The 23,183-nt window shown below is 55.0% G+C and overlaps 1 protein-coding gene across 1 annotated transcript in view; it reads right to left on the bottom strand.

Annotated features, from left to right (window-relative positions):
- ANK2 (ankyrin 2) overlaps positions 1-23,183 on the bottom strand; it is a 177,211-nt gene that overhangs the window by 117,005 nt on the left and 37,023 nt on the right. Inside the window, exons 3-8 of the mRNA XM_045586032.1 lie at positions 20,817-20,915; positions 18,802-18,900; positions 7,875-7,973; positions 6,589-6,774; positions 6,016-6,039; positions 2,942-3,040 (exon numbers count right to left, since the gene is read on the bottom strand). Of these exons, the coding sequence (XP_045441988.1) occupies positions 2,942-3,040; positions 6,016-6,039; positions 6,589-6,774; positions 7,875-7,973; positions 18,802-18,900; positions 20,817-20,915 (606 nt within the window). The remainder of the gene's footprint in view (positions 1-2,941; positions 3,041-6,015; positions 6,040-6,588; positions 6,775-7,874; positions 7,974-18,801; positions 18,901-20,816; positions 20,916-23,183) is intronic.

Genomic DNA, 23,183 nt, shown 5'->3' with positions numbered 1-23,183 from the left:
TGCACTTGACCTGAGGACGGAGCCAAGGTCAGCGAGAGCCTCGTGTGTTCTTCATCTACGCTGAGTTGTGGTTTCTCCTGCAGTCGTGACTCCCGTCTTCTGGTTGGTCAGGCGCAGTCCTGGTTGGCCACTTTGGTCCTTCACTTTCAGAAGTCGTTTCACATTGTTGCTCCTTCGGCCGTCAGATGGTGTCGCCCACAGAGTTTCAGTCTCTCTTCTGCCAAAACTCACTCCTCCCTCGAGTCCCTCCGTTTTTCGAGTGGCAGCATGCTCTGTGTGCAGACTGAGAGTCTGACGCCTTCACCGACAGGAAACCGTCCTGCATCCGTGGCATGTGCTGACCCGCCGCTCCCAGGTGGCTGCTGAGACGGACGGTCAGTGCCGGGTGTCCTTCCTCAGAGCAGCCGCCGCTTCCCACAGACCCGGCTCCCTGCAGCGCCAGCACCGAGAGCTGGCCTCAGGCTGAGGCCTCTTTCTCTCCCGAGGCTGGCACCGCCAGCTCCTCCCGCTCCGCGAGGCAGAGGCATGGCTGTGGCACCATGGCGCATCGCCCACGTGGGAAACGGGGCAACGGCCCTGCAGTCTCGCCCTTGGCTTCCTTCCCCGAAGACTGGGATGGGCACTGACCCTCAGACCGGTAGCTCTTGGTTTTTCCCATGTTTGTTGGCATATTCTCGTTAGGGTTTTGACAGGTTAGTCTCTGTGCTAAGTCCTTCTGTCTGTACTCCACCTGCCCTGCAGTTCGCCCTCCCCGGATCTTGGGCAGCTCTCACTTGGCGTTCCAGAGCTCCAGGCTCCTCCCCGGAGGCTGCTTCTCCCTAGGCCTTCATCCCGTCTCCGCACACACTTCCGCCGGCATCCCACCTGCCTTCTCCTGGCGCTCTCTTCCTCCGTCTCTGGCAGTCATACCCCCGTCTAGGTCTGAACTTCCCTCTGTCCCCTAAGCCTCTAGTGGGGCCTTGGGGTCTCCTTGTTTGTGCTCCCCTGTCTCCTCACATGGACCATTGATCCAGACCCAGAAGCTCGGACCGACTCGGGAGCCTCAGAGGGAAGGCAGGGGAGGGTGGGTGGGTGGGGAGAGCTCACCATGGATGCATAGCCCATGGACACAGACAGTAGCGGGTGAAGGCCTGGGTGGTGGACAGGGGTAGGCTAAAAGAAGTCGAAGGGGGAGGAAAGGGGACGTGTAATATTTACAACAACAAAGATTTCTTAAGAAGAAATAGCTGTCTCTACGTGGTCGTCACTGAACTGCTCTGGGGACCCTGAGCCTGGTCTTGTCACCTTGAATGTGTCCCTCGCCGGCCTCTAACAATGGGCAGGTTTCTCTGTCCTCCATCTCAAGTCTTCCTTCGCTTTACCTCCCGAGTCGTCTTCTCACCATCCTCCCCAGCAAGGTCTCCGGTTTCAGGGCACCGTTGCTCTGCTTCTCACTCAGGCATGTTTGTCCCTGCACACCTGCTGTTTGTTTATGTGGTTCAGCCGCCGTGTGGCTGCTCACCTGGCAAGTGGCACCCGATTCCCGGGGCCCCCAGCCTCTCATGTGCGGTGTGGGCAGCTCACAGTCAGCACCCCCTGCTCCCGGCTGTGCATAGAGGGAACAGGCCTACCCCCCGCTCCAACCCCAGCCGCTCTGATTCCAGTCCGCCATGGGACCCCGCACACACCGTCGTCTGGCTGTGGGAGCACGTGTCTGTGATGACAGGGTCCTGGCTCTGCGAAGCCGGCAGGCCGACCGCAACACTCCTGGGCCCAGGCCACAACCCCCGCCCCCTGGCCACACTGGGTCCCACGTTACTTCCTGCTGTGTCCCAGGCTCCCTGAGTCCTCAGCACGTCTCGTGCCGTTGCGTGTGGCCCTGTGTTCCTGGACCCACGGAAAGCATCCTGCCTCCTCTTCCTTCACTGCTGTCCTTGGGGCGCAGACGGAGTGACGGTTAGGCGACGCTTTTCCTGGCAGTCTGCTCGGCGCTGCTGGCCTGACCTGGCACAGGACCCTGCCTGCGCTGCGCCCGCCGTGTAGGAGTGTGCGTTCCCGGGAGCACAGGCAGCTCCAGACGGAGACGCCCTCCTGTCCCTGCGACTCGCTCACGCCCACATGGCCACGCGGAGTCTGACCGGCTCCGACCGCCTGGGCGTCCGCTGTCGCTCCTCGTGCGAGTGCGGCATGGAGTCCCCTCCGCCTCACCTGAGCGCGATGGTCACGGAGGGGATCCCTCCAACAAGGACTCCGTGGAACCTCCAGCGCAGCATGGTCCTTCCATGCGTCCCAGAGAGACCCCACTGAGCAGTCTCCATTCATCAGAAACAATTCCCTGTCAAACCGCCCTGAACGCGCTGCCTAAACACACCTACGTGTCCCATACCTGACGTCGCACATGTAACCAGCCATTGGCTGAAAGCTGCTCCTCGACCCACCGTGTGAGCGTCTGTCTCACCGCTCACCACGGGCACTCACAGCCCACCCCGCCCCGGCCTGTGGGTGTGGGTGCGGGTGAGGGTGCGGGGGGCGGGTGCGGGGGCGAGGGCGGGGCGGGGGGGGGCGGGTGTGGGGGCGGGTGCGGGTGGGTGCGGGTGTGGGTGCGGGGGCGGGGGCGGGTGTGGGTGCGGGTGCGGGTGAGGGTGTGGGGGCGAGGGCGGGGCGGGGGCGGGGGCGGGTGTGGGGGCGGGGGCGGGTGTGGGTGTGGGGGCGGGGGCGGGGGCGGGGGCGGGGCGGGGGCGGGGCAGGGCGGGGCAGGTGTGGGTGTGGGGGTGGGTGTGGGGGTGGGGGCGGATGTGGGTGTGGATGCGGGTGCGGGTGGGTGCGGGGGCAGGGGCGGGGGCGGGTGTGGCGGCCTGTGTCTCACAGGCTGGGCTGGGATGACTTTCTGAGATCTGAAAGAAGGAATGAGCATTTACGGGCCTCCTGGGCCCGGGCCACACGGGGACCGCTCTGTCCGTACCCGGGCGGTGAAGTCCACGGCGGCGCCCCGGTTGAGCAGGAGGGTGGCCACGTTGACGTTGCCGTAGTGGGCAGCGATGTGCAGGGGCGTGAAGCCACTCTGGGGAGCAGAGAGAACAGTCAGTCAGGCCATCCTCCCCACGTGCTGTCCCCGGAGCAAAGGATAACCATGTGGTAAGAAACAACACAACACAACACAAAACAAAACAAAACAAAGCACTGAGGGTCACTGTCTGGCTGGTGTCCGCAGCTCGGCCCAGGCCGCAGTGCTCCCCTGAGGCTCCCGGTCAGGGCTCGGAGGGGAATAGCTGTCTCTAAGGTCAGTGAGCCCATTCTTGGTGTTGTTTCTAACCACCTGCACAATTCACCTATGAGATTTGCCATTTATACAAAAGCAGGTTTCTTGGGTGCATTTAGCTTTAGAGAAAAATGATTCCACTAAACAGCATAAGGTGTTAGCCATGAGAATAACAATTATGAGTTTTAAATGTTTTCTCCCGGGAAAAACACAAAATGAATATTTCTTAAGAAAGCCAGCAGTCAGGGCAGGTGGTTTAAGGAAAAAGTCCAAAAAACACACAAAGGTTAACCAACATATTTGCTGTCAATGTAAATATAAAATTAAGAAATTTAGTAAACCTAATTTTGAATGTTATTTAAACCAAATTTTATCAATAAACTAAGATGGATCTAAAATACAATAAGCAGGTTAAATGAGCTAGACGGGCATTAGAGAACTGTTACCATGAGAACGTTTTTTTTAAATGTCTTAAGTTCTTAAATGGGAGTATATTTTCATTCTGATGAAAAATTAGAAATATTTCCACTTTCACAGAAGAAGCATAGCAATTTCTGTTATTAAAGTATGCAAAGCGGTATTATCCTTGCTCTGCAATTTAATAATTTCATTACTATTTTTAATGAAAGATTACAGAAGCAATCAAGACTGTTCCGTAACCTGGGTCTCAGTCCTCAGGTGAGTGGTTATCTAGTATTGTTCTCTTTTATTTGAAACTAGAGGCCCGTGCATGAAAATTCATGCACTGGATGGAGGGGGACCCTCAGCCTAGCCTGCCTCTTCTCAGTCCGGGAGCCCTCAGGGGTGGGAGATGACTCAGCCATCAGGGGAAGAGGCAATGCCCCATCACACCTCTGCTGCTGCCACTGCTGGCAGCGCAAGCCTCAGCCAACCCTGGTTACCTGAGCCTCGGGCAGCCCTAGGTGGCTGGGGGCTGAGGAGAAAGGGGGACTCCGGAGGCAGGCAACCTGGTGGGGCTGAGGGGACTGGGCACTGCCATCTTGTGGCTATGGGTGTAGCAATCAATTAGCATATTCCCTCTTTATCAGCTGTGGGTGCCACCATCTTTGAGGGCGGGGCAGTCAATTAGCATATTTCATCCTTATTGGCTGTGGGTGCCACCATCTCTGCTATGGTGTGAGGGTCAATTAGCATATTCCCTCTTTAATAGATAGGATGAACTTGGATATGGATATCACCTGGATCATGACCCTTACTTTTCTGTCCACTTGAGGTCAGACTTCGAGACTTTGCCTTTTAAATGGCCCAGATAAGGCCCTAGACCCCTCAGGGACAGGAATTCCTGTGGCCACGCTGGCTGCACACAATTTCTGACAAGAGCAAGACACAGAGCAACAGTAGCTCTGCATCCAAACCCACAGGGTTGGACGTTGCTATTTTGTGGCTACTTGAGGCCAAACGTTCATGTCAAACAGAGGGAAGAACCAGTCTGCGACCTGGCTGTGATTGTATAAAGTGCCAAGTGCTTATAACTGAAGAACTAGCAGACGTGTTTTTCACCTTTACCTTCGTCTATCCTGTCACCCAGACAATACCAACTGTATGCCTATTATTCCAGTTCCCTTCATCACAGCAAAACATAGTGATTGCTGCGGATCTTTTCCAAATTCTTCGAACAGAATATTATTTTTCTCATTTGCACAATTAAACAGGCCTATTGTCCGAAGTGGCCTCCCTGGTGCTGTGGCGCCTGCCTGCGGCCGGGAGGAGTCCCTGAGCTCGGAGCCTGAGCCCAGGGAACCCCTGAGACTCCGTGTCCTCACAGACCCTTCCTGCCTCAGCGTGAGCCTTCCCACACGGTGTCTTCCAGCGCACGCGTGGAGCCAGGACGGCTTCAGAAATGCATCTCAAACACCAGAAGTCACCTAAACAGTTAGTGGCTCTAAACCAGTCACTGAGACAGCGATCGGGTGGCTCCGTCTTAGCCCTCCACCACACAGGTGGGCCTGTGCATTTTGGTTTTTGTGTTTTTATCTCTGCCCCAAGTTCCATGCACAGAGACGGAACAGGAGAAAAGATATGATAGCCAAGTGTATTAGCGTCTCCATGGGTCATTTGGTTGGTAAGCAAGATGTTAAGCTTAGACACATGCTCTCAGTTACACCGTGTGTGGGTGCTGGTCTCCAGCCCTGCGCTCGAGAGAGGCCTGTCCGCGTGAAAATCTATAACCAGTCCCTGGACTCGGGGGCAGGTCCTGCGTCTAATGTACTTTCAACAAGGCTTGCTAGGCCTCCGGGCAGTGGGTGGCCACAAGCATGGAGAGGCCACTAAACACACACACGTGCACACACATACACACACACACATGCACACACACGCACACACGCACTACATCTAAGCTGATGCTGTGCGTATGGCTGTGGCTTCCTGTGCTCTGTGGAAATGGGTGCCTCGTGACAGGTGCTGTCAGGCAGCATTACGAGGTGCGTGCCCTCTGGATGCGGTCACCATCATCACTGACCAGAGGGCACCTGTGATGAGACCATAGGATGCAGCAGGACCCGCTTTGAAAAACAGTTTCCCTGCACGCTCACAAGCCGTTTCATACTCTCACTGGGTAAATAACGCTTCAAATGTTTGTGACATTCAATGACTTGAATTGTCCAGTGCCTTAATTATGGAAACGTTTCCAAATTAATTTCCTAATAAGGGAAGTACCAATCATTAGTATAAGTTAGTGAGCATTTATTCTAACTGGGCAAAACTAGCAAAAGAAATAAAAACAAGGCATATGTTGGCAAAAGCTGGTACTGTACCTCAGTCGTCCTATTCACCATCATCTGAAGCGGTAGGTGGGGGAAAGAGCGGAGATGTTAGCACACTGCGAACTAGGAGGCGGCCATGCCCGGCGGGGCCGCTGGCCAGCACACAACACCGCTCCTCTCTCTGTTTCTATTCTTTTACTAGAAGTGGAAAATTAACCTCATCTTTTAAAAAACATTTTTTATTTACTTTTTTTGTTAATCCTCACCTGAGGGTATTTTCCTATTGGTTTTGAGAGACAGAAGAAGAGAGAGGGAGAAACAGAGAGAAACGTCGATGTGAGAGAAACCCATGGATTGGTTGCCTCCAGCATGCATCCCGACCAGCGCTGGGGAACTGAGGTGCATGCCCTTGACCGGAATCAAACCTAGGACCCTTCAGTCCGGGGGCCGATGCTCTATCCACTGAGCCAAACCGGCCAGGCTAGAAAAGATTATCCTTAACTTTTCTGTTCCGGCACCTGACAGTCGGTCCTTCCTCGCCAAACCCCCTCAGAGTCAGTGACCCCGCAGACCAGCAGGTGCTGTGTCGGGCCACGTCCCGCCGCAGTGCGAGGCCGGCCTTACCTTGGACTGTACGTCGGCGTTGTGGTCGCTCTGCAGCAGCAGCGCGGCGGACTTGGTGTCGTCCTTGCGGGCGGCGATGTGCAGGGCGGGCAGCCGCACCTTGCCCTTGGTGTCGTTCTCCAGCAGCACTGCCACCGCCTGGTTGTGGCCCTGCTGCAGCGCCACGGCCAGCGGCGTGAAGCCGTCCTGCGGGGGACAGCGGCCTGAGCTCGGGAAGCCGGGGGAAAGCAGTGGCTAGGCGGACAGCAGAGCAACGGGAGGACCGCCCGCAGAGGCCGGAGGAGGTGCGAGCGGCCCTGGCCTCCTGCTCTAAGGGTGGCCCGGACCAGCACGAGCTGCTGCCAGCGTCTCCCTTCAGGGCCACTACTGTGTGCTTTATAGCCCGGCTGGGTGGCACAATGGTGCAGCATGGACCTAGGAGCCAGGAGGTCAGGGTTCCATTTCCGGTCAGGGCATAGGCCTGAGTTGCAGGCTCCATCCCCAGTGTGGGGCGTGCAGGAGGCAGCTGATCCATGATTCTCTCCCATCGTCGTTTCTCTCTCCCCCTCTCCCTTCCTCTCTGAGATCAGTAAAAGACTATTTTTAAATGTGTGCTTCATCCATTCAGGGTCTTGTGTGTTGGGAGCCTGAATGTCACAGGTGCCCCACTGTCTGCGGGTTCCGCGGGCTGGCTCCGCCTTTGCCAGTCTGTGCGGTAAAGTCCGGTTTGGTCTGATCCGGTGGAGCCACCCCAGCTTCCTCTTGGTTTCTATTTGCATGAAACACTGTTCTCTACCCTGACTGTAGCCAGCGGTTTCCAAACTTTTGCACCTCATGGCACTGATATTCAGTGGCACACCCACAAGTTGCATTTTTTTGGCCGATCTGACCAACAAAAATAGGCATACTTTTGACTCATTTACAGTGATGGACATTGTTGTGTTGGCTGTTGTCGTTTTTTAAATTTGACAAGCTCAGGGAAACGAGGCAGGGTATGATACATTTTAAACATTCTCACGGCTCGCTGGTTAAAAATCACTGTGTGGAAATGGTTTTCATCAAATGTACCATATTCATATGCACTGACACAGGAAAGATGGAATGTTAATGAGCCTATGTCTGAATGGATGGAGGAGTGAGTGTGTCGCGTTGAGAGGAAGCACGGCAGCCTGCGTGGGGAGGGCATGGCACGGAGAGACGGGAGCAGGGCAGCGTGGCCGGGGGCCCGCACCAGGGACCTGCTCGCCGGGCTGCGTGCGGGGTCTCCTCGCGGCCCGCACGCCAGCCGGAAAGCCTGTGGGGCTCACCTCGGTGGCGGTGCTCTGGTTGGCGCCATTCTCCAGCAGGTACTTCACAACCTCGATGTGGTTCTCCTGGGCAGCCATGTACAGGGGCGTGAAGCCGTTCTGGGGACACAGGACAACACGCGGCCCGTCATTCCTGACAGTGAGCGGGCGGGACACAGACGAGGAAGGAGGGGCCGGGAGTGAAGCTGACGGTGCTGCCCCTCTCGTGGGTGAGCAGACGTGTCCCTGCCACGAAGCTGCCCGCACCCAGGCCTGAAGGACAGGGACAAGGACATGGGGAAACGTGTCCTCGATCCTGTCTTTGTTTGGTCCCAGGGAGGCACCGTCTCGTCTCCTCACACTCGTTAAAGCAGAGACATTGAGCACCTTCATATCTGCATGTCCATACACACAGAGTCCTCACCGCTGGCACACACAGGGTCCCCCAGGATGAAGACACTGCACAATTACCAAGGCAGTCTGCACCTCAGCGGGCTTTCACTAGGGGGGTTTCCTTTGTCCAAAGCTCAGTCTGGCTGGAAAGAGACATCCATGGACCCATCAGCCGTTAAAGTGTGTAGACGTGGAGTTTGGAGATCCAAGATGGCTGCGCCCAGGTGAACACCTAGCCGCAGCCGCACACAACAATTTCAATAAAATACAACTAAAATATAAAACGGACATTGCCCAGAACTACAGGAAGGTTGACTGACTGGAAATTCTACAGTGAGAAGCAAGGAGAAAACCAGAAGGAGGTGCGGAGGAGCTGGAAAAGCCAAGGTACAGAGACGCGGCGCGCGGAGAGGACGGAGCCAGAGAGGAGGGAGGCCGAGTGCCTGGCGGGCGTTCCCTAGCGGAAAGGAGATAAAACTCCGACTGTGCTGGGCCCCCAACTGCTCTGAACCCGGTTCTGGGCCAGACCCCGGGGACTCAGGCTCAGCCATAGGGAGCCGGGCTGTAGGGCGGAACCCCGGGGAGCGGCGAAAGGAGGTCCGGTAGGCGTGCACACTGCAGCAGAGAAGGGACAGTCGGCTGTGCCGCGGGACTGCCCTGACGGGAAGGAGACTGGGGCTCCAGACTGCTCTGAACGCCACCTCCAACTCCACTTCCAACTGAACTGAACCCCAATACCGGGCTCATTGTGGGAGAGCATAGACTGTTTGGCAGCAGGCGAAAATCAAGGGCACCTTTATCTCAGAGGCGCCTGCAGCGAGCACTGAAGGACCCACATAGGGCGGGGCTGACGGAAGCCAAAGCTGCAGGCTCCACCCTGAAACCCCATCCCATCTGTAACTGTGAAATGCGACAACAAAATAGATCACAAACGAAAGAAATGGAGGACAAAAAGCGTCTGGATATAGAGTTCAAATCTACACTTATAAGGTTTTTCAAGAATTTCCTAGAAAAGATGGATAAGGCCTATGAGGATATGAAAAGAGATCAACTAGAATTAATAAGGAGTCATCGAGAAATGATAAGGGATCAACAAGAAATAAAGAATACATTGTCTGAAATAAAAAATATTTTACAGAGTCCTAAAAACAGAAGGGAAGATCACAAGAATCAAGTCAAAGATTTGGAACATAAAGAGCCAGAAGACACTCCTCCACAGAAGCTAGAAGGCAAGAGAATCCAGAAAATTGAAGATAATGTAAGAAACCTCTGGGACAACTTCAAGCGAACCAACATCAGAATTATTGGGGTCCCAGAAGATGAGAGAGAGCAAGATATCGAAAACATACTGAAAGAAATAGTGACAGAAAACTTCCCCCACATGGTCAAAGAATTAGACTTACAAGTCCAGGAAGCGCACAGAACTCCAAACAAAAGGAATCCAAAGAGGACCACACCGAGACACATCATTATTAAAATTCCAAGAGCAAAAGACAAAGAGAGAATATTAAAAGAAGCAAGAGCAAAGAAGGTAGTAATCTATAAAGGAGCACCTATACGATTGTCAGCTGACTTCTCAACAGAAACCATGCAGGCCAGAAGGGAATGGCAAGAAATATTCAAGGTGATGAATAGCAAGAACCTACAGCCAAAAATAATCTACCCAGCAAAGCTATCACTCAGAATCGAAGGCCAGATAAAGAGCTTCACTAATAAAAAAAAGCTAAAGGAGTTCATCACCGCCAAACCAGAATTATATGAATTGCTGAAGGGGGTTCTTTCAGAAGAGAAAGTAAACAAAGATAAAAATTATGAACAACAAATACGTAACTATCAACAAGTGAATCTAAAAACCAAGGAAATTAAAAAAATCTGATGAACAATATTAACTATTGAATATAATAGAATCAGAGGTATGGAAGGGGAGTGAACTGACGATTCTTGGGGAAAAGGGGAGAGGGGGGCGTGGGAAGAGACTGAACATAAACTGTGCACCTATGGATGAGGACAATGGGGAGAGAGGAAAGGGCAGAGGGTGGGGTGGGAACCTGGTGGAGGAGAGCAATGGTGGGGGGCGGGGGGAAAGGAACATTTGTAATAATATAAACAATAAAAACTTATTTTTAGCCGGGACCGGTTTGGCTCAATGGATAGAGCGTCGGCTTGGGGACTGAAGGGTCCCGGGTTCGATTCCGGTCAAGGGCATGTACCTTGGTTGCGGGCATATCCCCAGTAGGGGGTGTGCAAGAGGCAGCTGATCGATGACTCTCTCTCATCGATGTTTCTAACTCTCTATCTCTCTCCCTTCCTCTCTGTACAAAATCAATAAAATATATTTAAAAAAAAAAAAAAAAAAAAAAAAACTTATTTAAAAAAAAATAAATAAATAAATAAATAAACTAAAAAAAAGTGTGTAGACGTGCTCTGGGACACCCTGAAGGTGAACAGTATTTATATACTGTCTTCTGTGTTCATCAGTGTGTAGCTATTTAAACAGACCACCGGGATCTTCAATGTACAGTTTAGTTATTACTGAACATGGGTCAGAGCCAATGCACAAAAGCATCTTTTTAAAAAATATGTTTTTATTGCCTTAGCCCAGTGTCGGCAAACTCATTAGTCAACAGAGACAAGTGTCAACAAGACAACAATGGAAATTTCTTCTGAGAGCCAAAATTTTTAAATTTAAACTTCTTCTAACACCACTTCTTCAAAATAGACTCACCCAGGCCGTGGTATTTTGTGGAAGAGCCACACTCAAGGGGCCAAAGAGCCGCATGTGGTTCTTGAGCTGCAATTTGTTGACCACGGCCCTACCCAGTTTGGCTCAGTGGATAGAGCATGGGCCTGGGAACTGAAGAGTCCTGGGTTCGATTATGGACAAGGTCTCAGGCCTGGGCTCTGGTTGGGTTGTGTGCAGGAGGCAACCAGTCGATTATATATAAACTAGGGGCCTGGTGCACAAAATTTGTGCACTGGGGGTGGGGTCCCTCAGCTCAACCTGCCCCCTCTCACATACTGCGAGCCCTCAAGGGATCTCCTAAGCCGCAGTCTGGCTTCCCTCTGTGGGAGGCGAGTGCAGCCCCTGCCAGTCACACAGCCACCAAGGTGTTTTCATCAACACGGACTCCAGTCTCTTCACCAAGAAAAAATGACAACTTTCTTTAGGCGTTTTCAAGATGTGTCTTGCATAGGATATGCATTTCTTTCTTTCTTTTTTTCTTTTTTTATTTATTGTTTATTTTTTATCCTCACTTGAGGATATGTTTCCATTGACTTTTAGAGAATGTGGAAAAGAACAGGAAAGACAGAAACATCAAAGTGAGAGGAACACTTTGATTGGTTGCCTCCTGCATGAGCCCTGATCTGGGCCCCGGCCAGGGAGGAGCCTGCAACCTAGGTACATGCCTTTGATCAGAATCGAACCGGACCCTGCAGTAGGTAGGCATTATCCACTGAGCCAAACCAGCTGGGGCAGGATATGACATTGCTCAGCCCTCTAGCAGCAGGCCTTCATTTTTTTTTTTTTCTCCAGAAGTGTGGTGGAAAAACCCCAGATCACCTTTTTGGATTCTTATTACCCAAGTTACTAAGAATATTACCAGTGGCATACAGGGAGCTTAGCCAATGAGCAGTCAGAAAAGGTGTTTCCTCTGTAGTTCACACCAATCGCGGGCTGGGCCCTCCCAGGCCTAAAGCCTCTGGCCGAAGCTTTATGCCTGGGCAGGGCCCTCCGGCTCCCTGTGAACACAGGCTCCGCCCCTGCCCAGGCCTGCCCAGGCCGAAAGCCTCTGGGGCAGGAGGGACCCCCAGCTCCTCCAGGTCTTACCTCACAGTGACCTGGGTGCCGGATGTCCCTGGGACATGGGCTCTGGGTGCATCTATGTGTGCAAATTAACCACCATCTTGTTTGGGTTAATTTGCATAGTCACTCTGATTGGCTATGGGCATAGCGAAGGTATGGTCAATTTACATGTTTGTCTATTATTAGTTAAGACATCCTATATAATGAAAGCCTAGTATGCTAAGTGTCCAGTCGCCACGTCAGCCATTCAACCAATCAAAGCGTAATATGCTAATGATATACTAAGTACACTCAACCACTTGCTATGACATGCACTGACCACCAGGGGGCAGACGCTCCAACCATTACTTTAGCTTGCTGCTGGGGTCCGGCCGATCGGGATTGGGAAAGATGGGTAGGACATGCCCTGGAGCCCTCCCACTGCCCCTCCAAGGCTGGCCAATCTCCGGCATCCCTCCCTGGCCCTGATTGTGCACCAGTGGGGTCCCTTGACCTGGACTATTCCCTCTTGCAATCTGGGACCCCTTGGGGGGTGTCCAGGAGCTGGTTTCGGCCCAATCCCACACGCCAGGCCAAGGGACCCCATTGGTGCACAAATTGGTGCACCAGGCCTCTAGTGTGTGTGTGTGTGTGTGTGTGTGTGTATACATGTATGTATAAAATCTTTAAATTGATTTGAGAGAGAGAGGGAGAGGGAGAGAGAAACATCAATGATGAGAAATAATTGAGCCCCCAACCTGGGCATGTGCCCTGACCAAGAATCAAACTGTGATCTCCTGGTTCATAGGTCAACGTTCAGCCACTGAGCAATACCAGCCAGGCACTAGAAAGCATTTTGAAAACATTTTTTTCAGGGCTAAACATGTTTTAAAAATAATCCAAAGACCTTTTGCCAAGACAGAAAGCATAGAAAGCTGCAATTCATGGACAACATGTGAGTGCCCAGCTAAGATGTGCCATCGGCAACTGCACAGACTGGTAGGATTCCCTTCTCGTTACTCTCTTTGTTGCATTTGTAACTGGTGAGAAGGGGGGAGTGCAGTGGGTCCTCGTGTGTATCTCCTGAGATGAAGCAGCTCAGTGAAGGGGAGTTTAAAACACAGCGCAATCTCGGTAACACTGTTTCCACCTGCTCCTTGCCCCACAGGACCAGTGGCACCAGCTCCAACAGGAAAGGGTGCTGGCAGAGCCCGGGTCCAAGCCGCGCAGAAGGAGCAGTCCCTCTTAAGAGGCCTGGTTTGTGCAGGTCAGTGTCAGGTTCAGGTTTTCCCAAACAGACTGCTCAGCAGGCTGGTGGGCACTGCGGGCTGGTGGGCAATGTGGGCTGGTGGGCACTGCCACCTCGTGAGCACTGTGGGCTGGTGGGCACTGTGAGCTGGTGGGCACTGTGGGCTGGTGGGCACTTCAGGCTGATGGGCACTGCGGGCTGGTGGGCACTGCGGGCTGGTGGGCAATGTGGGCTGGTGGGCACTGCCACCTCGTGAGCAATGTGGGCTGGTGGGCACTGTGAGCTGGTGGGCACTGTGGGCTGGTGGGCACTGTGAGCTGGTGGGCACTGTGAGCTGGTGGGCACTGCCACCTCATGGGCACTGTGAGCTGGTGGGCACTGCAGGCTGATGGGCACTGCGGCTGGTGGGCACTGTGAGCTGGTGGGCACTGCCACCTTGTGGGCACTGTGAGCTGGTGGGCACTGCAGGCTGATGGGCACTGCGGGCTGGTGGGCACTGTAGGCTGATGGGCACTGCGGCTGGTGGGCACTGTGAGCTGGTGGGCACTGCCACCTTGTGGGCACTGCGGGCTGATGGACACTGTGACTGTTCAGTAAACCAGTGCCCACCAGCCTACAGTGCCCACCAGCCCGCAGTGCCCACAGTGTCCATCAGCCCACAGTGTCCACCAGCCCACAGTGCCCGTAGGCTGGTGGGCACTGCGGGCTGGTGGGCACTGGGGGATGGTGGGTCCGGTGCACTCATGGGCATTGCCGCCTCATGGGACCCATGACCCACCCTGGGACCACCTCCTGTGCCCTGGCCTTCTGAGAGAGAAGCGCGGGAAGCTCCCACAATGACCTCCAGCCTTAAGGGCAGGGTGACCAGTGAGAACGGCAGGCCCACCAGCACCGTGGACAGCCGTGGCCGTGGCCGTGGCCGTGGCCGGGGACCGACCCTGTGCTCTCAGTGACGGGGTGCTAACAGGTCCGATGGCAAAGGCATCGCGCCTGTCTGTGCTCGGAGGCGTGTCCCCGCGCTTGGCGGAACCCCTGCGTCCCTGCTGTGGCAGGTCAGCGCTCACTGCGTCTCGCAGGGCGGAGCGGGCTGTTCACGTGTGAAGCGAGACGGCTCGGTGCTGCCATCGGACACTGCCCCGCGGGAGGAGCCAGCCGGCCCGGCCCGGCCCCGCCCAGTGGCCTCCTTCAATCCCCACAGTCCCCTATTGTGCCGACAGGGACACCGGGCGCAGACGTGAGGAGAGAACAGGGAGGACCAAGGCCACGTGACAGCCAGACCGGAGGCCAGCGCTGCACAGACAGCGTCGGAGGTCTAACAAATGGGCGATCTGAGCTCACAGGCACGGAGAGCGGACTGGGGGTGCCGGTGGGCGTGGGCGGGGGACTGGGAGGCTGAAGAACAGGTGACTCCCGGCGGGGAGGGGAGGAAGGCCTGGCCTGAGGTCCAGCTGATGCCACTGCAGACCTGTGCTGGGTGTGGGGACGGCCAAGAGCCCGAACGTCCACGTTCTCTCGGAAGGAAAGGACGGGGAATCCGGTACGTTAAATATCACACACTTTTCGTCACTTACTCCTCAATGAAGCGGGGAAATCAACTTGGTAAATCGTGTATGAGGGGAAAGGTGGGGAAAGGAGGGGAGGGAGAGAAGCAGGGTCACACCCTCGGGTGCCCTGCGGACCTGGCACCGGTGCGAAGGTCAGGCTCCCGGGGAGGAGGGTGCTCCAGGCTTTCCTGTCACAGGGTGGACATAGCGTCCTGTCTCCATGTTTTGTTCTGTGGGTGACCTTGCCTGGAGGAGCCCTGTGGGTGTGAGGCCAGAGGCCTGCCTCCGGGTCGCTGCCCCTGCCCAGCGGCCCGGCCTCCGGAGCGGCTCAGAGAGGAGCGTCCGCACTCCTCCCCGGCCCCGACCCACACTCCGCGCCTTCGCCGCTCCTGCGAGACTGCGTGGCCTGTGCCCGGAGTGAGGAAGGGGTGGCACGGCCGGCCTGGCTCCAGGCTGAGCACTGACCTATGAACCAGGAAGTCACGGTTCGACCCCCAGGGTGGGGCCTGCAGGAGGCAGCTGATCAATGATACTCTCTCGTCATTGATGTTTCCATCCCCCACTCCTTTTCTCTCTTAAGTCAATGATAAATGTATTTTAAAAAGGGGGGATAAACCAGGATCCAGCTTAGAGGATGTTCAGCCTTAACTCTCGTTTCAGGACAAAAGGACGAGCAGTGCTCAGCCTGTCTCGCCACCTGCCCCAGATGGTCCCCAAAGACAGCGTGTGGGCATCCGTCATCGTTCAAGATTGAAAGGCGGCTGTCTGTCATGGGACATGGGAACAGAGTCACGCTTTCCAGACAGGCGCCTGTTTACAGTCCAGGCATCTTACTGCCGGCATTCTGGGCCGGAGAAAGAATTCCATTCTATGCCAGTTTTAAATGCAGGATTCTCCTCGTTCCTCCAGGCTGGCCGGAGACGCAGAGCTGGAGGAAGATCCACTTCCCGGGGCAGGGCGGCGCCCGCAGGCTGCACTCACGCGCAGGCTGCTTCCCGTCAGGGAAAGCAGGCCGCCCGGCCTCTCTCGTCCCTGGCCAAACCAGGTGCGCGTTTCCATCTGCGCTTCAGAGATGCCGAGTAGCAGTAGCAAATTTCCCAACTGAACTGGCCAAACCCTGATCGAGGGAAACTCCACATGTGTCCATTCAGAGGGGAAGGGCCTAACGCAAAACCTTTTTTAGGAATCTGAACACGAGTCCCATTTTACACTCTGTGTGTGCATGTGTGCGTGCGCGTGCGCGTGTGTGTGTGTGTGTTTGTGTGTGCCTATGTCAGAAACGTGCTGTTGTGAGTTCTGTGGAGAGCAAGGTGGGCACTGAGGGCATATGGGAGCGATCCGGGGTGGGCCCAGGGCCAGCTGCATACACTCCCTGCTCTTGGCCAGCTCACACTCCTCATGGCCAGGGGAGGGCCAGCAAAGAGCAGACCCAGGAAGCCTTGCTGCCCAGGTGCTGGCCAGTGCACACAGAGTCCCTGCCCCCCACACCTAGGAGTGAAGTCAATGCCGTGTAACCTTGCCATGGGCTGAATGGCCACGGTCTGACTACCTGAAAGTTAATAAAAGCAGCCTCCTCATGTTTATATTAGAAACTAGAGGCCCGGTGCATGAATTCGTGCACAGATGGGGTCCCTCTGCCTGACTGGCAATCAAGCTGATAAGGGCTGGCTGGCTGGGGGGGGAGGGACTGTGGGAGGTTGGCTGTGGGAGTGCACTGACCACCAGGGAACAGCTCCTGCATTGTGTGTCTGCCCCCTGGTGGTCAGTGCACGTCAAAGCGACTGGTCGACTGGTTGGTTGGTCACTTTGGCTTTCATTATATAGATAAGAAAGGATTTTGGAATAAAATGTCCAGGACTGAAATATCAAAGTGGGTAAGCATTAGAAAGGGAAGAGGATTCCAGAAAAAGAAGGGTTTCAACACAGCAACTAACGCCAGGCTGTGCCAGTGACTCAGGCATCCAGGACACGGTCCCACATTTTCATTGTTAACTTCTCTCACTCTAAAGCATTACCACAACACAAGCTCAGCCTGAAGCCATTTATCAGGATTCCCTACAGCATCGTCTTCAACTGAGCCCACTGGACTCAGGACAAGGAGAGACTCTTCGTCTCTAACGGCCATCTATGAATCTCCACATTCGACAGGCATTTTGTGAGAAGTCAGCAGCCCTTCATGGGATGTCACAGCACTGGCGCCTGGGAACTGCCGTCCAGAACCCGGGGCCGTGGCGTCCACTCCCATGTGGCGTGAGCACACACGCCCAGGCGGGCAGCCGTCGTGTCTGTCTGCTGAGCCCTGTGCCCAGTTTCCCCCGCAGCCTCCGGAGCAGCTCCTCCAGCTGTGGCCCCCGGGCGCGTCCGCACCGCCGGGCGCTGAGGAAGGAGCCTCCGGCCCGCCCAGCCCAGGGCCAGGAACACGGCCGCCCGTGACGAGGTGCCGCCAGGTGCCAGCTGCTCGCGTGGGAAGCCTGGGCCCTGAGTCAAGAGGCCATGTTGCCAGGGGAACGCTGGCGGCCCTCGTGGAGCAGGAGTCCCATCCGGTCTCCACGCCAGGCGCACCCACCACAGAGTCCACGGCCCTGGCCCACGGCACCATTCAACATGCTTCTCCGTCTGATAAGGGTTTCAGAGCTGCCGTGTCCTCCACAGACGTGGAAACTGATGTGGACTGAACTGCAGCACAGGGCTGCGGTGGTTGTTTAAAACAGTCTGACATCACAGAGGCGAGACAGACAGCGTCTGGGTGTCATGATTCCAACAGATTCCACCCTGCAATCCGCACCTAAGGAACAGGGTGATTCCAACTTGTGCCCGTGAGCACTCACGGTCCAGACCCGGTGCGTGTAGTGATCAGAGCCCGCCTGCGTGGCCACGACTGCACCGCACTGGCACCCAACACCCTGTGCCAGGCCTCACGCCGACCCCCCGGCTCGGCCGCAGATGGGGAGGCGCTGGCGGCTGTGCCCACGGCCGTGGGTGGCCGTGTGACCAGGGGCTAACCTCCTTGGGACCAGAGGGGGACGTGGCAATCACGCCGGTCCCTCAGCTTCTCCACAACACGCCCGTCTCCGGGAGGAGAGCTGTGGGCGAAGCAGCGTGCCCTCCCTCCCACCGGACACATGTTCGCAGGAGCAAGGCTTGTCGCGTGATGTGTTTTGTTATTCTTTTCAAATTTCCTTCATCTCCTTTTGAGAACACGCTCTTCCTGTCCAAAGCGAGGGGCCCTGAGGGGCCCCCAGGCCGGGTTCCCCGTCCCTGTCTCCGTGGGGGCTTCCTGCGTGGATGCAGCGCTGGGATGTCCACCCTCTGAGATCTTTGTAATCAAAGAAGAGAAAATGCTCCCTTTTCTAGAGCAACACAGAACTGGCATGAAAAGGCCCTATTTCACAGGCATCACTGCCGTTCGGTGGGAAAACACTTTATCTTCTTTATAATGCCCTGGCTATGTTAACGGGGAGCTCATGCTGCGTCCACAAAGAAGAGAGAAGGAACGTCACAGCTCGGTGAATAGATTATTTGGCCCAGCGATGCGGTCCCACCTCACAGCTGCCAGAAGGGCTGCCATCAGCACATCAACAAACGACAAGAGCCGGAGAAAGGGAGCCTGGTGCCCTGCTGGTGGGAGTGCAGCCTGGGGCCGCCGCCGTGGAGAACAGCATGGAGCTTCCTCAGAAAACTAAAAATGGAACTGCCATTTGACCAGCGATCCCACTCCTAGGAATACATCCCAAGAAACCAGAAACACCAACCAGAAAGGATATATGCACCCCTATGTTCATAGCAGCACAGTTCACCGAAGCTAAGGTTTGAAAACAGCCCAAGTGCCCATCAGCAGGTAATTTGAAAAATGTATTTGGCCAAAACAAATAACGGAAGTGTTTATAGTAAACTTCTACCCAACATCCGGCTAAAGGTGTGCAGCCAATTCCACAGAGGGTCCTGACCAAGGGCCCCGCCCGCGAGGCGGCGCGGTACCTGGGACTGCGCATTGATGTTGGCTCCTTCCTTGACCAGCACTTTGACGACCTCGGCCTGTCCCGCCAGCGAGGCGATGTGAAGAGCCGTGTTTCCCTTCTGTTTAGAAGAAACAAAACAGAAAAGGTTAGCATCCTGTGGCAGCAGAAATCCAAGTGCGACGCTGTCCCTGGAGCTGCCCCTCCCTGCGGCCGGACCTGCACCCGCAGGAGGCCGTCTCCCTCCGCCCTCAGCGGGGCCGGCCGGGGAGCGGACCCGCGGGTGCTGGTCGGCCCACACCGCGTTCTGGGAGGCGGGGCCGGCTCCTCGTTCAATGAGGACCTTCACGGGAGAGTCTGGTCTGGGTCTCACACGCTACGACTGCCCTCGAGGCGAAAAGGGAACCTTCATTTTAAAGTATCAGTAAAGGAAGGGAAGAAACGGATAATAAACACATACGCAGCCAAGGAGTGGCCATTTTAACAAATGTGACATTGACATGGGAGGAGTAATTGTAGAGACTTCCACAATGAATCCTACATGTGTGTTCAGCATGTATTTGACGTGGTCCAGAGAAAGGTTAATAGAAACGCTAATTTTCTCTTCGTGTCCAAAGAAAGGGCTTGCCTGAACATTAGGCCCCAAAATGGAACTACGCTGTGGCGCCTTTGGAATCGCAGGAGTCTGCCTTTAAATCCCCACTGGATTCCATGTACCAGGCTGGGAGCTGGGCCCTCTGCACTTTGACCCAAATGCACGAGGCACTGACAGTCCAAACTCACTCCCCAGACGGAGGCTGAGTGCCTAGCCCTGACCTTGCCCCACCCACAGCCTGATCCCCACACCACTCCCCCTATCTCAGACCTTAACACTCCAGGTCTCCCTCCCCCTACCCTCCTCCTCCTCCCCTTCTCCCTCCCTTATCACTTCCCCTCCCACTAACCCTACCCTAGCCCTCCTCCCCCTCTCCCTCCCCTAACCTTCTCTTATCCCTCCCCTATCCTAGCCCTCCTCCCTCTCCCCCTCCCCCTACCCTAACTCTCCTCCCCCTCCCCATCCCATAACTCTCCTCCCCCTCCCCCTCCCCTAACCCTACCCCCAGCCTCTCTCTGCATCTCCCACAACAATCGTGCTAACACTCCAGCCGAGCAGCAGGCTTAATTCTCACTGGCTACGGTTTTCTGCCAAATTAAAATTCCACCTTCTAAAGGCCAAGATGGGTCACCACTGTGACGTTTAGAAATAACTGTTGTTTCTGACATGACTCCCCGGTGGCCAGGCTCGCGATGTCCCCGCAAAGGCAGAGTCAGCAAGGAGGCAACCCTAGTTCCAGGCTCCGCACTGCTGTGAGCGCATCCACTCTGCTCACACCGGGCAAGTGTTACCGGGACAACTCAGTCCACGGCCCCCAAGCTCTTTTCCATTGGAGCTGTGGTCGGCAAACTGCGGCTCATGAGCCACACGCTCTTTGGCCCCTTGAGTGTGGCTCTTCCACAAAATACCACGGCCTGGGCGAGTCTATTTTGAAGAAGTGGTGTTAGAAGAAGTTTAAGTTTAAAAAATTTGGCTCTCAGAAGAAATCTCGACCGTTGTACTGTTGATATTTGGCTCTGTGGACTCATTAGTTTGCCGACCACTGCATTAGAGCATAAAGCATGCTGCATGTGCCCTCACCAGTTAAATGGATACATAAAAAATATAACTATGTCATTAAAGCATGGAAACTACTTGTTCATGTTCACTGAGATGTTGACCACATCAACTTATATTTTAAATGAATTAACTTAGGGAAGTGGGTGCTTCCGTTTCTCCAGAGAACTATATGGATCTCATCTCTGTGAGGCACAGGGAAAGCTGAGCTGGCGGAAACCAGGGCCACGGACTTCAGCGTCAGCCTGGCACTCCCCAACGCCGTCACCAGACTCGGCTGAGGAGCTCGACGGCAGCTCTGCCCGCTAAGAATCCCGGGGTCCCAGCAGCCTGTGGTGGGCGCCAGGAGAGACACCTGGGCCCGCCGCCCCCCTAGCAGGGCCTACCTTGGTGGCAGAGTCCACGGCCGACCCTCTGCCCAGCAGCTCCTGCACCAGCCCCACGTGGCCCTCCTTGGCCGCCAGGTGGAGGGCGTTGAGTCCATTCTGCAAGAGAAGAGACGCCGCAGGGGGTGAGGGGTCGCGGGTCCCGGGCCCCGGGGTCACTCTCTGAGCATCAGCTGGAAGCCGCTGAGTTCAGAGACCACGTTCCGGGGGTGTGATCCAGAGGCAAAGAAGTCATTGGAAAGGGGGATTCAGCAGCATCATGTAAACAGACTTTTCTTTAAAAAACTAAGATATCCAAATCCTTTCACACGAGAAGTGGGGGGGGGGGCGCGCTCCGCACCATTCACAGGCCAGCAGGAATAGACGTCAGCTCGGGCAGCTCACTCTGTGACGCCTGGGGAGCAGAGTCCTCTTCATAAAGGACAGCGTCAGCTCACAACGCCCTGCAAAGCCATCTTGTGCCTAAAGGACACTGAGCCTTTACTAGGTCGCTCATGGGTCTTAGTCTCTTTTCAGCTTAAATGTGTGTTGTCATCTCTGATGGTGCTGTCACGTCCCTCCCACCACCCAGGTTCCTAAGGACTCAGGGACCCCTCCCCCCCAAGCACTCCGGAAACACAGGGACACCGCCCACACCACTGCCCTCCCACACGCCACACGACGTCCGAGGAGCCGGCTGCCCGGGCATACAGCTGGGGAGGGACAAAGTCGGGGCCTGGCTCCAGCACCGTTTCCAAGGTGACCTCCAGACATGCCTGAGCGTCGAGTCACGGCCACAAGCAGGTGACCAGGCCACGGGGGGGCGCCTTCCCCTCAGGAGCACCCACGCTCCTGGGAATGGGAGCACAGCCTTGCATCCAGCTCAGAGGAAGGAAAGCAGGACCTGGCGGGCCGCCTGCACCTTCACAGCCACAGGGAGAAGCCAGCTGAGCACCCAGGCCCCAGGCCTGCGCCCCTTTCGTGTCAGACCCGGGACAGGCCCAACAGGACCCGGGACAGTGACCTCCGCACGGGCACTGTGGGCCCAGGCCGTGCTTCCCACTGTGACCACCGTCCAAACGTGGGCACCGGTCACCGGCTTCCCGTCCACGGCAACCACCTGCCACGGAAAGGCAGTGTGCCCCCACGCCTGACGCCAGCCTCGCCGTGCCAGCCTCGGAGCGGCCACTGAGCAGGGTGAAAGAAAAGAGCCACAAGCTAACCTGACAAGCTCAGGAAAGGCCTGCATGGCAGTCTTGCAAACCCAGAGACCTAAGATAACCACAAAAGATGGTTTGAAAATTAAATATCTAACTGGTTATAGTAGGTAGTCATGTCCCAGAGATTTCACCTGACAAAGATCAACTTTGATCTTTTACTGAGCCCCTCTGCCTTCCTGCATCTAAGATAACATATCTGTGAGATGTCTGGGTAACTTGTAACTTCCTTTTACCCCAAACCCCTCAGGGCACACAAATGGCCTCGAGATATTCCTAACTGTTATTGTTATCAAGTTAATTGTCAACTGTTAATTAGAGTATCCTGTATCCATCTCTGGGAAAGAAGCTCATGTCCAGCATTTCACCTTTTACCCTATCCCAGAGGTTTCCCCCCTTCGCTCTGTCCCACCTCCCTAATCTATCACCAATGAATGTCATGTAACTCACCTATGTCCCTTTCCTTTGATTTCAGTGTATAAATATAGAAATGTAACCGCCATTCTCCGGAGCATTATCTCAACCCGTTGAGGTTCTGCTTCCCGGCACATGTCGACAGTTTTGGCTCAAATAAACTCACAAAAAAATTCTTTACAGGTTTCAGTGTTTTTTAACAGCAGCATGAAGGGCCATGGGCACAGGCAGAGACGTCAGCCAGTGTGAACACTCACCCTCTGCCTGAGCGAAGTGCTGAGAGACCTACGCTACCACTCAATCTTTTCCAGGAAGTGACACTTAGCAGATTTATAACCATTTGGAAAAGAAAAATGAAAACGAAGCTTTTTGTTACATGGATCGTCTTGTGCCAAATTTATGCATTTCCCCCATAAACCTTAAGGAATTTGAAACCAAATGGTAATTTTGGATTCAATTTCAAAACTCTCATAGTAGCTATAAGGCAATTTCATAAAGAAAAACACTTTCACCCACATTTCAGTCTGGGAACCTCTGCTCGCCCACCCCAGCGGGATTCCCTTCATCGAGAAGCCGCACAGGGCGTCACTCGTGGCCCACAGTCTGCGCTTCCAGTAAAACGGGTGACTCCTCCTCCTCACGCCCAGGGAGCTCCGAGTCCGCATTTGGTGAAAAGCAGCTGTCCTTCCTGGGAGCACCGCCTCGCTCTCTTCGGGAGGACTTCCTGTCTGCCCTTTGGTAGGACTTCCTGTCTGCT

The sequence above is a fragment of the Pipistrellus kuhlii genome, unplaced genomic scaffold (assembly GCF_014108245.1).
Source record: "Pipistrellus kuhlii isolate mPipKuh1 unplaced genomic scaffold, mPipKuh1.p scaffold_m20_p_21, whole genome shotgun sequence".
Classification (NCBI taxonomy): Eukaryota; Metazoa; Chordata; class Mammalia; order Chiroptera; family Vespertilionidae; genus Pipistrellus; species Pipistrellus kuhlii.
Note: the sequence above shows the minus strand (reverse complement) of the source record. Positions and strands in the feature narration are given on the sequence as shown.